Below are 15,006 nucleotides of genomic sequence, written 5' to 3'. Positions count from 1 at the left end.
ACTCACGTCCATCGAGTCGGTGATGCCATCCAGCCATCTCATCCTCTGTCGTCCCCTTCTCCTCCTGCCCCCAATCCCTCCCAGCATCAGAGTCTTTTCCAATGAGTCAACTCTTGGCACGAGGTGGCCAAAGTACTGGAGTTTCAGCTTTAGCATCATTCCTTCCAAGGAACACCCAGGACTGATCTCCTTTAGAATGGACTGGTTGGATGTCCTTGCAGTCCAAGGGACTCTCAACAGTCTTCTCCAACACCACAGTTCAAAAGCATCAATTCTTAGGCGCTCAGCTTTCTTCACAGTCCAACTTTCACATCCATACATGACTACTGGAAAAACCATAGACTTGACTAGACGGACCTTTGTTGGCAAAGTAATGTCTCTGCTTTTGAATATGCTGTCTAGGTTGGTCATAACTTTCCTTCCAAGGAGTAAGTGTCTTTTAATTTCATGGCTGCAATCACCATCTGCAGTGATTTTGGAGCCCAAAAAGATAAAGTCTGATACTGTTTCCACTGTTTCCCCATCTATTTGTCATGAAGTGATGGGACCAGAGGCCATGATCTTCATTTTCTGAATGTTGAGCTTTAAGCCAACTTTTTCACTCTCCACTTTCACTTTCTTCAAGAGGCTTTTTAGTTCCTCTTCACTTTCTGCCATAAGGGTGGTGTCATCTGCATATCTGAGGTTATTGATATTTCTCCCGGCAATCTTGATTCATACCCCCATGTAATTATTGACCTCATCTTCAAGTCTACATGTTAATCAAATGAATACTTCAGATGGTATCATCTTAGGAACCTTACATATCATCCACATTCATCAGATACTTACTTAAGCTGTGAAACTGACTTGGGGATTGGACTCTAGCCAACTAGTTTCCCCGCCTCCTTTTTTTTAATGGCTCACAGGATCCTTCTGCCAAAAGCAATATAATCTGGAATTATGGTTTTCTTTCTCACAGTGGACAAGAGAAAATTTATGACATCGTGTCAGAAACCATTGAGAAGGACTTTCCCACGTGGTTTAGGTCTGTGATTGGGTACATCAGTAGCCCTGTGGTCATCCTGCCAGCCGTACTGCTACTTTTGTGAGTACTTTCCTGCCAGTTTTGGGGGGACTTCTATGTGTTTGGCCAACAAGAAAATCACTGTTTCCCAGTAAGAGTATAAATTCAGTGAGTTCATTCAAAAGTCACTTATGGAGCCTGATGATCTGAGCTGGAACACTGAATCCCATGGGGACCAGGGAGGCAGAGCCTGATGGATTCATCACCAGGATTTGGGCCATCGCTGTGGCCATTATCATGGGGTTTAGTGTCATTATCATTATTTTACTTTCCAGAGGTTTACTCTCAACATGGAATTTTATAGAGCAGCTCAGTAGTGTCTGTTTTGACTTAAAGGGAAAAGAACATCAAATAGTGGATCCAAGATTCCTGGCATGCTGCACTGTGAATGCCTCACCCATCTTCACTCCTTCCTTACTGTTGTCACCTGTGAAGAATTTCAGGTCCACGGAGGCGGCTTTGAAAATCAGGAGAGAGAAAAGGAATGCCGCCCCTTCCTGGTGCTCACCAGTCTGAGAACTCGCTGATACCTTTTGTCCTCAGAGGGTGGGCTGGGGTGGGAGTGGGGGTTGGCTGGTTGCCCACATCTGGCGGGGAACATGGCCAGAAAAGCTGAGAAAGGAGATGAAGTACACTCACCACCCTGTGCTCTTCCACTCTAGCATGCTCATCTATTACCTGCAGAGCATTGCAAGATCCTTAAAACTCAGCAACCACCAGCTCAGAATGCAGATCCAAAATGCAAGTATTGTGTAACCTTTGCTGTTCTGAATGTGTGTCAGCCATCTGACTGATGTCCCTGGCCAGGAAATACAAATGAGGTCATGCTTGGACTCTTGGCCCTCCCTCCCCCGGTCAGGACCTCCCAGGGCTATATCGTTACCAGAATACCCAGGCCCTCTGTTGTCAGAATGAGCCTCCTGTCCCAGAGGCTTTGCTGAAGCCCTCAGCAAAGGGGCTGAGCATCAGCATCCTCTCCTATGGCCACACGGAGCTTACAATGGACTAGGCTCTTCTCCTGGCTCTGCTGACTGGGAGGGGAGAAAGGATTCCTCCCCAGTCCCATGTCAAGTTGGAATCTGAATCCAAAGACACTGTTTAGACTCAAAGACCTACCTTTTCCCTATCTTTTAATTTCTGGTGGTCATTACGGTAAGTCCCCTACATAACGAACAAGTTCTGTTCAGAGAGTGTATTTGTAAGTCCAATTTGTTTGTAAGTCCAAAAAAGTTAGCATAGGTACCCAGCTAGCATAATTGGCTATATATCACTGTTCTGTCATCGGAGAAGGCAATGGCACCCCACTCCAGCACTCTTGCCTGGAAAATGCCATGGACGGAGGAGCCTGGTGGGCTGCAGTCCATGGGGTGGGGTCGCGAAGAGTCAGACACGACTAAGAGACTTCCCTTTCACTTTTCACTTTCCTGCATTGGAGAAGGAAATGGCAACCCACTCCAGTGTTCTTGCCTGGAGAATCGAATCCTAGGGATGGTGGAGCCTGGTGGGCTGCTGTCTATGGGGTCGCACAGAGTCGGACACGACTGAAGCGACTTAGCAGCAGCAGCAGCACTGTTCTGTCATAGGTTTATCATGCTTTTCACATAAAAAGTACATAACAAACAGACATACAAAATAAATAAAACATTTCTAATCCTACAGTACAGTACCCTGAAAAGTACAGTAGCACAGTACAATAGCTGGCACACAGGGGCTCTCATTGAGTGAACAGGCAAGAAGAGTTATTGACTGGAGGAGGGAGTGGAGATGGGAGATGGTGGAGCTGAAGGGTCATCAACAATAGGAGATGGAGGGTGAGCTGAGGTGTCACTCAGGCCAGATGTTGATGGGATGCATGTTCACATCTTTGAAAATATGTAACTTGAAGTTTTGTGTGGAGGGGACTTACTGTACCTTCTCTCCTGTCTGGGGCTCAAACCATAGATCTCAGAACAGTCAGAGAATGACCAATACTCACCAATCTTTCCACAATTTCTCCTCCTCTGCACGCATCCCAGGTGTTACCCTAGGCCTGGGACTAGGAGGAGACAAGCGAGGCACCAGAGTGCCCAATTTAGAGGCACAGACTCAGAGGGTCACATCGACCCTGTGCTCTCCCAGCCCCAAGTGTGAGCTCCTCCTTAAATTTGGCCCCTGGAGATCTCACTTGCTTCACCCCAGCCCCAGAACCCCATGTTGAAAACTCCCACATTTCTTTTTTTTAAACTCTCATAAATATCAATTAATGGGAAGAAACACTAACTCGTTTGGCAGTCACGTGGTTAAGACTGGGTTTCCATTGCAGGGGGTACGGGTTCAATCCCTGATGTGGGAACTAAGATCCTACAGGCGGCATGGCTTGGCCACTAAAAAAAAAAAAAGAAAGAGAGAAAGAAAGAAAGGGAAGAGAGAGAGAGAGAGAGATGCAGCCAGAGTTGCAAAGTACATTTTTATGAAAACACATCTCCCATGTGGTGGATGCGTATTTCTCTTTTGTGTCTCAGGCAAACCATTCTTAGCAGAATCTCAACAAAATCTATCAAACAGCTGCCCCTAAAAATGAAACTTGCCAGGGATTAAAGTTCAGCTTTCAGGTGTCAGCATGTATTCATTCAAGTCACAGGCTTAGGGGCAGCAGATGCTGTCCTCAGGTGATGGTAGTAGCTTGGCCATGGCCCAACTATGAGCAATGATGGCCCAACTACAAGCACCTTCCCCAGTCCCCATAAGAATAGTATTTGTTACTCCTTCCTGCTAAATCCAGAACAAATGTATGATTATCATTTATATTTTAGGCAAGATCTGAAGATAGGAAAAAAGTTGCCCAAATGGTAGAAGGTAAGTACAAACAAGAGTTCCTGATGTCTCAGTTGGTGGGCATTTTAAAAAAAACAGCAGTTTAAGGTTCAACACTAACAACAACAATAACAACAACAAAACTTCCTACTCTAGTTCAGTTTTCACAATTAATTAGACCCAATAAAAATCTAGGGATAGGCAAATACCTGGTGGTCCGGTGGTTAAGATTCTGTGCTCCCAATGCAGGCAGTGTAGGTTCGATCCCTGGTTGGGGAACTAATCCCACATACCTCAAGGTGTGATCAAAAATAAATAAAATAAAAATGAAACAAAAACTATAACCTAAAGCCTTCTTTAAAAAATAATCTTAGGATATAAATGTTGGTCTGTATCTATAATTTTTACATCAGACCTAGGCCTGTGAATAATCCCAAAACGTGTCTGAAATCAGAAGGAAATATTGAAATAGGCAAGAAAAAGCAGCACAAAATTCTGGAGGAAGCCCATAAGAATGTCTTGGCCTTGTTCACATCTGTGTACTTCCTCTCAGTGGCTCATTTCTTCCTTGCAAGATGCCCTCCCCTGTCTCTGCCCCTTGGGTCATTTCCCCCATGACCCTGTGGGGGCCTCTGTGTCTTCCACCTGCAGAACAACATCAGGTGGGCAGGTCCAGCCATGAAAACAGATTTCCCAGTAAGGAATCCAAGCCCAATGGGCTCACCTCTTCCTGTCTTGCCCAGCAGTTCTTGGACACACTTGCTCCCATCTAGGCTTTTCCAGGGAGAAGGAAAGAACATCCCTGTAGAAAGAATGAAAATATAAGGAGGATCGTGGGCTGAAGGGAGGGGAAAGTGGACAGGTACAACTCAAAGGAAACACATCTGCCACTTGGAGCCACTGACAAGTCATGGTATGAGCCAGAAGGATCACCAGACAATGGCAAAATTGCGTGGCTCATGTTCTCCAGCAGAAAATGAATGAGAAAATGACCCCAAAGGCTCTGTTGGCTGGTTCTTATGTCTGCTTTTCCTTTTTTTTTTTTTTTTTAAACTCTATGATTCTTTGATATTTATTTGTTTCTTTATTTGGCTGCCCCAGGTCTTAGTTCTGGCACATGGGATTTTTAGTTGTGGGATGCAATCTCTTAGTTCCCTGAACAGGGATGGAACCTGGGCCCCCTGCACTGAGAACTCAGAGTCTTAGCCACTGGACCACCAGGGAAGTCCCGTTTCATCTGCTTTAATCCAGAACTAATTGGGAGGGATGTGTTTCCTTCCAGGAAAATGCCTAAGAGCCTTGAGGCCTCAGGGTTGTGTTTGCTCCAACCACTTTCTCAGAGAGCAAGCCTACACATAAAAACTGCTGTGGGAAAAGACTGTAGCTTATGTTACAAAATTCCACTGTTTCATTGTTGTTCAGTCACTAAGACGTGTTCCACTCTGCAACCCCCTGGACTGCAGCCCACCAGGCTCCCCTGTTCTTGACTGTTGTCTGGAGCTTGCTTAGATTCATATCCATTGAGTCGGTGATGCTATGTAACCATCTAATCCTCTGCCACCTCCTTCTCCTCTTGCCCTCAATCTTTCCCAACATCAAGATCTTTTCTAATGAGTTGGCTCTTAGCATCAGGTGGCCAAATTCCACTGTCATTGTCAAGTATTATTTGCCAATGGAGCATAATTCAGCTTAGCTCCAGTTGCCTTCAAAAATTAGGATTTCTATAAATTTTCTCGGGATAGCAATATCATCCTCTAATGTTCATTTTCCAGCCCAAGACCACATTTGTTTTTCACAATGTTCGCTGAATTGTTTCTAAAACATCGTAATTATCATCCAAGCTCCACTATATCCATTACATAGATAAACAACCAGAGCCCCAGAGCTAATGGGGCCATTAGATGGTGCAGCTAAAAAGGCTTGGAGTTCGTTTGATTCCTTCTACACTCCTTTCTGGCTTCCTAGGTGGCTCAGTGGTAAAGAATCCGCCTGCCAATGCAGGAGACATGGTTCAGTCTTTGGGTCGGGAAGATCCCCCGGAGGAGGAAATGGCAACACACTCCTGTATTCTTGCCTGGGAAATCCCATGAACAGAGGAGCCTGGCAGGCTACAGTCCACGGGGTCGCAAAGAGTCAGACATGACTGAGCAACTAAATAACAACACTTCCTTCCAACTCCATCTCTCAGTGAAGAAATGATTTGAATGATAAAGTGTCACTCATCTGGCTAGGGGTATCTGCAAGTGCACACAACTCTAGATCCACCTGCAGGAAGTCAGGATACTGGCAGTGACACCAACCTGAGTGTGTCTTCCCCTTGCCCTCCCTCTTCCTGCAGCCCGCATCCAAACCCAGGACGAAACCACCAAGAGGTTTCCCAAGGACAGTGATCTCGGCAGCCAGTTGTCCTCGGCTTACTCGGTGACACCCCAGAACAACGGCACTGTGGTCAATTTTGACTCATCGAGCAGCAGGAGTAGTAGGGTGGAGACTGTTGCCCAGCCCACGACCCCGAGCCCCCAGCCAGGGCCCGGCAGCCCCAGCTCCCCTCTTCCTGGCTTCTCCAGGTCTAGGCACTATTCTACCAGGTAAGTCATCTGCAATTCGGCAGAGAATCTGCCTCCTTGGTGATACCCTCCAGTGATGGCCCAGGACCATAAAAAGCAGCATAAAAAGCCATTAACGCTTCAAAGGCCCTAACAGTTTCCAAGGAAGTGAAAGCCATTACATTCCATTTCTGCTGCATGTCACAAGGCCACTTCTTCCTGTGACAGCTGCTATTGAGAAGAAATGAGAGGACAAAGGTTATCAAGCAGGATGAATTCTTCCTTCTCAGCCTTCTGCCATGTAACCTATAAGCAAACCTTCCTGCCAGCCTAGGGTATTTATTTCTATAGCCTATGAAAAGAAAATGCCTTAAAAAAATTTTTTTTTCCATTGGGGACTTTAATGAAGACCGGGATTTATTTTATTTTATCCTTTAAATCAATATTTTTCTAAGACTTTTTAAAATATGAACCATATTTAAAGTCTTTTATTGAATTTGTTACCATATTGCTTCTGTTTCATGTTTTGGTTCTTTGGCCAGGAGGTATGTGGGATCTTAGTTCCCCAACCAGGGATTGAACCTGTACCCCCTGCATTGAGAGGTGAAATCTTAACCACTGGACCACCGGGGAAATCCCAGAGGGATTAATTTTTAATTAGTGTGTCAATTGTTTGCTTATCAATGGCAGCAACACTCTAACTCATGAATTCCCAAAACAAATTTATTGTAAAGAATTCTCTAGTGTCTAATTCAACAAGCTTTTATTGAGAATCAACTCTAGTCTCTGTGGTTACTGTAGCTGCAGAGATGATCAGACACAGTCTCTGCCTCAAGGAGTTGACAGTATAGTGGGAGAGTGATACAGGTAAATTTTATATAATGTGATAAATGCTATACGTCTGTGATAAACATATACTTTCAGAGGACGGGGTAAGTCTACATGGAGAATGCATAAATATTTAATAGAAACGGACTTTGGCCTTAAAGACTAAGTAAGAGCTCACTAATGGAGAAAAGCCAAGAATGTACCATAGTATTGAGTAATAAACTGTGTGTGTTTTTTAAACTTTTATTTATTTATTTGGGTGCACCAGGTCTTAGTTGCAGCATGTGGGATCTATTTCCCTGAACATGGATCAAACCCATGCCCCCTGCATCGGGAACCAGAGTCTTAACCACTGGAACACAAGGAAAATCCCATAAACTAGTATTGAGGAAAAGCCACTTCTTAAATTGACTTAAAAAGAACAATTCTTGTATTTCTGGGATAAACCGCACCTGGTGACAAAGTACAATTCTTTTTATTTATTAAGAAACAAACTATGTTCCTGAGCATTCTTGGTTATAGACAGTATTGCCTAAGACCTATACCAGTTTAAAAAAAAAAAGTTTGCAGTTCTTAGTCAATTAAATCCCTCCATTAAAAGGAGACAGTGGTATTGAAAAGAATGAAATAATGCTATTTCCAGCAACGTGGATGGACCAAGAGATTGACATACTGAGCAAAGTAAGTTAGAGGGAGAAATACTGTATGACATACTCTATATGTGGAATCTAAAAAGAAATGATACAAATGGACTTACAAACCAGAAAGAAACTCATAGACTTAGAGAACAAACTTATGGTTGCCAGGGGGTTGAGGGGAAAGAATGAGGGCAAGGGATAGTTAGGAACTTTGGGATGGACATGTACACACTGCTATATTTAAAATGGATAACCAACAAGGACCTACTACTGTAGAGCACAGGGAAATCTGCTCAGTTATATGGCAACCTGGATGAGACAGGAGTTTGGGGAAGAATGGATACATGTATATGTAAGAGCTAAAGGTAAAAAAAAAAAAGGAGACACTGCAGTAGCTTAAAAAAAAAAGAAGACAATGGTATTTGCGTAAAAAAAGTGGTTACTGTGTGAGGTGATGAATGTGTTCATTAGCTTGAGTGTGGTAATTATTTCACAATATATACATATATTAAATCAAGTTGTGTACTTGAAGCATATATAATTTTTATATGTCAATTATACCTCAATAAAGATGAGGTATATATTACTATACTAGTAATTGAAAAGGTCCATTACTATTCCACTATACAGACACACTATGATTTATTTAACCCATCTCCATTTATTATATTTTTGGTTTGGGGATATAGAGAGAATGTTATAAAGAAAAAACAAAAAAATTAAAAATAAAAAACAAAAAAATTAAAAAATGTACCATAGCAGAGAATAAACATGAACAAAGGTATGATGTTATAAGGAAGTGAAGCATCCTTGGAAAATGACCATAGAAAAGGGAGCCTGGAAGGGCTTCCCTGGTGGCTCAGGAGTAAAGAATCCACCAGCGATGCAGAAGACGTGGGTTTGATCCCTGGGTGGGGAAGATCCCCTGGAGACAGAAATGGCAACCCACTCCAGTATTCTTGCCTGGAGAATCCCATGGACAGAGTGCACCTGAGAGAGGAGTCTATGGGGTCACAAAGAGTCAGACACGACTAAGCAACTGAACACAAACACGCAGAGAGCCTGGGAGGGAGGCAGGAGATGAGGCTGGAAAGAAGTGCGATGCTGAACCACTAAGGCCTTTGAGTCTCTTTGGAATTAGAACATTGTCTCTTTATTATTATTATAATAAGTATAGTTGATTTACAAAGTCACATTAGTAAGTGATTAGTTATATAAACATAGATATATACATATAACTTCCCTGGTGACTCTGAGGGTAGAGAATCTGCCTGCAATTTGGGAGACTCGGGTTCAGTACTTGGGTCAGGAAGATCCCCTGGAGAAGAGAATGGTTAACCAGTCCAGTATTCTTGCCTAGAAAATCCCATGGACAGAGGAGTCTGGTGAGCTACAGTCCGTGGGGTCACAAAGAGTCAGACAAGTGACTTTCACTTTCTTTTCACCTCATTCTTTTGCAGATTCTTTTTCATGATAGGTCATTACAAGATACTGACTATTGTACTATACAGTAGGTCTTTGTTGTTTAAATTTTTTATCTTTTTTTGTTTGTTTTCACTCCAGACTGACTATATTATGGGCAAGATCTTTTATATTTTAGTTCTAGGCTGGCTAAGTTATTGGCAAGACCATTTCTGCATTATGTGGGTCAATTATTTCAATTGTACCTACACATAAGAAAGCAGAACCCTGCAGTCTTTTCATGGAGACTGGATATCGAAAAGGACGCACTGGCCATAACTTATATGGAGAATTATATTTGATCAGAATGTAACACAGTGAAAACAATATAGATAAAATATAGGAGGGTTATTTGGCAGGGCGGATTGTCTTGTTTTAAAGACAGTAAGTTAACAGGAATTGTCTTTGTGTATATATTGGGTTCTGGCAAGGAGGAGGGATTCCAATAGTCCTCGAGAGGTGTCAGTTGAAGAAAAAAAAAAACAAAACGCACAACCTAAAGTTTGAGAATTATGTTTTATTCAGCAGACTTACTGAGGACTGGGCTTCCCTGGTAGCTCAGATGGTAAAGAATCCACTTGCAATGCAGGAGGCCCAGGCTCAATCCCTGGGTCAGGAAAATCCCCTGGAGAAGGGAATGGCAACCCACTCCAGTATTCTTGCCTGGAGAATCCCATGGGCAGAGGAGCCTGGCGGGCTACAGTCCATGGGGTCTCAGAGTCAGACATGACTGAGTCACACACACACACACACAGTGAGGACTATGGCCTAGGACATGGCATCTCAGATAGTTCTGAGGGACTGTTCCAAAGAGGTAAGGGAAAAGTCAGAATACATAGGAAGTTTTGCTGGAAAATAACCATGCAGTGGCCCACTCCAGTATTCTTGCCTGGAGAATTCCAGGGACAGGGAAGCCTGGTGGGCTGCCGTCTATGGGGTCGCACAGAGTCGGACACGACTGAAGCGACTTAGCAGCAGCAGCAGCAGCAACCATGCAGTGGAACATCAAAGGATAACTGCTAGTAGCAAAATACAGACAACCAACTTAATGATTTTAGTGCTTTAAAAAAAAATTTTATTGGGGTATAATTGCTTTTCAATATTGTGTTTATTTCTGCTGCACAACATGAGTCAGCCATATGTACTCATATATCCCCTCCCTTTTGAGCCTCCCTCCATACCCTCATCTCACTTTTCTAGGTCATCACAGAGCACCGAGCTGAGCTCCCTATTCTTCTATGGAAAGATGCAAGAGTCTGGGCTCATTGAAATCATTCATTTGATTTGAATCTCAGGTACCTAGGGCCAGTATCTTGTTTTTCTCCATTCTGAAATTCCCTCAGGCTGCACTGTTTTGGGTAGCTGCTGTGCCTGATGGCTTTACATTTTTGGTTTAAAGAAATGGCAGGTGACATTCTTTTTTTTTTTTTAGTGTAACAGAAATGTATTGTCTCTTGGTTATGTAGACTGGAAGTCTGAGCCTAAGTTGTTTGCAGGGCCCTGTTCCCACTGAAGGCTCTAGAGAAGGATCTGTTCCAAGCCTGTCCTGGCTTCTGGTAGTTCCTTGACTTGTGGTAGCATAACTGAAGGTGACAATCTTTGTCCATACATTATGGGGAGGAACTGTCCAAGAATCTGGACAGCTACATGGCAGAGATGATCAGGGGCAATGTTCACAGAACGCACTCCACAATTCCTAGACACACTGGTTTAGTCCTGGTTTAGTCACTCAGTCATGTCTGACTCTTTGTGATCCCATGGACTGTAGTGCACCAGGCTCCTCTGTCCCTGGGATTTCCCAGGCAGGAAAACTCTAGTGGGTTTCCATTTCCTCCTCCAGGGAAGCTTCCCAACCCAAGGATCCAACCTGCATCTCGTGTGTCTCCTGCATTGCAGGTGAATTCTTTACCTCCGAGTCACTGGGGAAGCCCCTAGGCCTAAAGAATTCTGGAGATGTTGAATGGGGTGAGTGTATTCTTCACATGAGAAGGACATGAATTTGGGGGGCCAAAAGCCAGAATGTTATGGACAAAACTGTATCCCCTCAAAATTTATATACTGAAGCTCTAACCACCTGTATTTGGAGACAGGGTCTATAAGGAGGTTAGAGGTTAAATGGGGCCAAACCGGGGGTGGGGGGGAGGGGTGGCTTAATCCAATAGGAATCATCCTTATAAGAAGTGGAAGAGACACCCAGAACTCTCTCTCCTTCTGTGAGGATGGAGACAGAGGAGCCTGGCAGGCTCAGTCCGGTCCATGGGGTTGCAAAAGAGTAGGATACGACTTAGCAACTAAACAAGAACTACAATGTTAGAAGAGGACTGTCAACAAGCCAGTAAAAGAAGTCTGACCAAAACTAACCCTAAGAACACCTTGATTTTGGACTTCTAGCCGCTAGAGCTGTGAAAAAATAAATTTCTGCTGTTTAAGGCATCCAGTGTGTGCTTTTCTTTTATGGTGCCCTGCAGACTATTGGGGATCCCCAGGTGGCAAAATTGATAAAGACCTGCCTGCCAATGCAGGAGACATAAGAGACGCAAGAGACACAGGTTCGATCCCTGGGTTGGTAAGATCCCTTGGCAGAGGGCATTTCAACCAGCTCCAGTATTCTTGCCTGGAGAATCCTGTGGACAGTGGAGCACAGCCCATGGGATCGCAAGAGTCAGACACTGCTGAATGACTAACACTACACAGGCTATTACTAATACAGGGTCCTACACAGTTCTTACACATTTTTCCTAGATGTTTTTTTTATTATAATGTTATTCACGGTGGCATTTGGAGTAGGGGTTCTAAGACTTTTGTGTACCCGTTAATAGTGGTCCTTGGTTCCTTTTCTTGAAGCCTGCTCTTATTGCTATTGCCTCACATCAGTCTATCTTGTAGCTTCTGTTACTGAGCTGCTGCATTCAAAGGGACCTGACCCTGATTTACCTTCATATTGGAGGACAAAGACACTGCGATTTCCAAATGCTATCCTTGAGGTTACGACTGGGAAGTTGAGGATAGGATAGTAAGTCCCCTGAACCAGCCCGTGTGTGGTGTGGTCAGCTTCCTGTGCAGATGAGTTTCCTGAATGTCTTGCAGGAGTTGGGCGCTCTCCTCCTCTCCCCTATGGGGGAGGGGGGGGCCCTGATGTGTCAGGTTTGATTTGTTACAATATTGCTTCTGTTTTACCTTTTGGTGTTTTGGCCTCATGGCATGTGGGATCTTCGCTCTTCAACCAGTGATGGAACCTGCACCCCCTGCAGTGGAAACGTGGAGTCTTAACCACTGGACCACCAGGGAGGTCCCCACTGGACACTCACTGATACTTCAGAGCAGGTTTTGGTGAAAATGTAGAGGCAGCCGTCACCTGTCCTGCAATGCTTGGATGGCTTGGGGCTCTGAGAACACCAAAGCCACAGGTGTCTAACTGCCTCTGTCTTTCAGGTATCCATGTGGCCCACGTATGAGCACAAGTGACCTTCACAGGAGCAGATCCTGCACACCTGGGATGTTTACAAAGCACATTGAAGACGTTCACTCAGAACCTCTTTTCCGAAAAGATCTTCAGCCAATCAACCATGGGTCAGGGGTCTCAGCTTTGGTGCCACATAGTCCTCGGTCCCACACCCCCAGATACTATCTCATTAATGAACGTGACTCTCAGCAAAAGAAACATTCAACTTTCTGGCCAGAAAGACATTTCAAGGTAGACACCTCCGGGGACACTGCGGATATGTACCCCAGGAACATGAGACCGTGTGCACCCCTGGCCTCTCCACAGCTCAGTGAAGAAGAGGAGGAGGTTCCAAGGAGACAGGTGAGCAGACGGGCCTTCCACCCATGCTCCTTGACTGACCTCCATGGGGTGCATCATTTTTATGTTGGCGAAAGTTCAGAAAGTCAGGCCCTGACTCCTGAGCTCCAGAGACCAACACATTACACATCTTGGAATGATGGCTTTGGGGGTCAACTTGACAGGCCTATGTACATGCACAAAAAAGCACGCTCCCAGAATTTCCAATACCCCCAGCACCCTCTGAAGCCCAGGGTTAAGGCCAAGTTTGAGCCATCTGTCACAGAATCTGACTTCATGTCAGCAGCATCCAGCAGGGACCAGAAGAACAGTGGCACCAACCAGTACTTCCAGGCCACCCACAGCCAGCCCAAGTTCCCGAGGTCTGCGGGCCAGTTTGGCCGAAGGAAGGCCATATCGAGGCAGGAGTTGACTGCAGGTCTGAATGACCTGATTTGTTCAAACGTCTAGGGCTTTCTTTTGGCATCCTGTTCCTAGAAATCACTCCTACTGGTGGAATGTGGTGTGGTTGACAATGCACGGTCCCTCCCCTTCTGGGAAGACAGACAAACACACCCAGTGGATGTGATCAGTGGGGCATATCCAGACACGTCATCTGCTGGTTGTGGCCCAGAGACCCATTCAGTGTGACTCCAAATCATAAGCAAGCCAGGCAGCTCGTCTAATTGCAAAACCCTCACCTGACATGCCTACTCTTGTCCTGAATCCTAGGAGTGACCTGTTTGTGTTATAATGTTCTCTTGCAGCACACAGTTCCCAAAATGAGTTGGCTGCCCTTAAAGATTTCACAGTGCTTAATTACTTCATATTAATAATCAGTTTGATAGTGACCAGAGTAAAATTTATTAAGAATTTTAGATGTTGAGGCTGAAACTCTAATACTTTGGCCACCTGATGTGAAGAGCTGACTCATTTGAAAAGACCCTGATGCTGGGAAAGATTGAAGGCGGGAGGAGAAGGGGACGACAGAGGATGAGATGGTTGGATGGCATCACTGACTCAATGGACATGAGTTTGAGTCAACTGTGGGAGTTGGTGATGGACAGGGAGGCCTGGCGTGCTGCAGTCCATGGGGTCGCAAAGAGTCGGACATGACTGAGCGACTGAACTGAACTGAACTGAAGAATGTACCATACTGTTTACCCAACTATGTATCTGTATTAGGGCTTCCCCCATGGCTCAGTGGGTAAAGAATTGGCCTGCAATGCTGGAGACAAGGAGACACAGGTTTGATCCCTGGGTCCGGCAAGATCCCCTGGAGGAGGAAATGGCAACCCTCTCCAGTATTCTTGCCCGAAAAATCCCATAGACAAAGGAGCCTGGTGGGCTACAGTCCTTGGGGTCACAAAAAGTCAGACATAACTGAGCAACTAAGCACACACATATATCTGTATTAATTAGTCAGGACACTTGGGTTGGAGGTAACAAAATCTCCCCAAGGTTTATTGGTTCCTTTAACTGGGAGGGATGAGAATCAAGCTAGCTTCAGGCTCAGGTGGACCTGGCTATCAAACATCTTCTGGATTTTGTCTTCTCAACTCTACTTCTGTTTGTTGACCTTGTTTTCTCTTAACTGCCAACAGGCTTTCTCCATGTAGTAGGTGGAGGAGGAATGCACAGACACAGAAAATCCCAGGTTGATGGCACCCAGCCAATGAGCCCCAAGGAAAGAACAGAGCTATACTCACTTGCACTCCTCTCCTATTTCTATGATAACTCTTTCACTTTAAATTTATCTTTTAAGATTTCTGTCTCCTCCATTGGACTGTTGAGTTCCTCTGGAAGAGGGATGGTGTTTATTCATTTCTGCAGCCCTGGTAACTGATATATAACAGATTTTGTACTTGTTTTCTCCTTCTCACTACATAACAA

General features: G+C 44.6%; 1 protein-coding gene across 1 annotated transcript in view; it reads left to right on the top strand.

Annotated features, from left to right (window-relative positions):
* TMC3 (transmembrane channel like 3) overlaps nt 1-13,858 on the top strand; it is a 53,892-nt gene extending 40,034 nt beyond the window's left edge. The window contains exons 18-22 of the mRNA XM_055555982.1: nt 962-1,087; nt 1,729-1,807; nt 3,859-3,901; nt 6,198-6,447; nt 12,765-13,858. Coding sequence (XP_055411957.1) covers nt 962-1,087; nt 1,729-1,807; nt 3,859-3,901; nt 6,198-6,447; nt 12,765-13,584 — 1,318 coding nt within the window. The 3' untranslated portion in view covers nt 13,585-13,858. The remainder of the gene's footprint in view (nt 1-961; nt 1,088-1,728; nt 1,808-3,858; nt 3,902-6,197; nt 6,448-12,764) is intronic.
* Nucleotides 13,859-15,006: the final 1,148 nt, after the last annotated feature.

This window comes from Bubalus kerabau, chromosome 19 (genome assembly GCF_029407905.1).
Source record: "Bubalus kerabau isolate K-KA32 ecotype Philippines breed swamp buffalo chromosome 19, PCC_UOA_SB_1v2, whole genome shotgun sequence".
NCBI classification, from domain to species: domain Eukaryota; kingdom Metazoa; phylum Chordata; class Mammalia; order Artiodactyla; family Bovidae; genus Bubalus; species Bubalus kerabau.
This window is presented reverse-complemented; position numbering and strand designations above follow the sequence as displayed.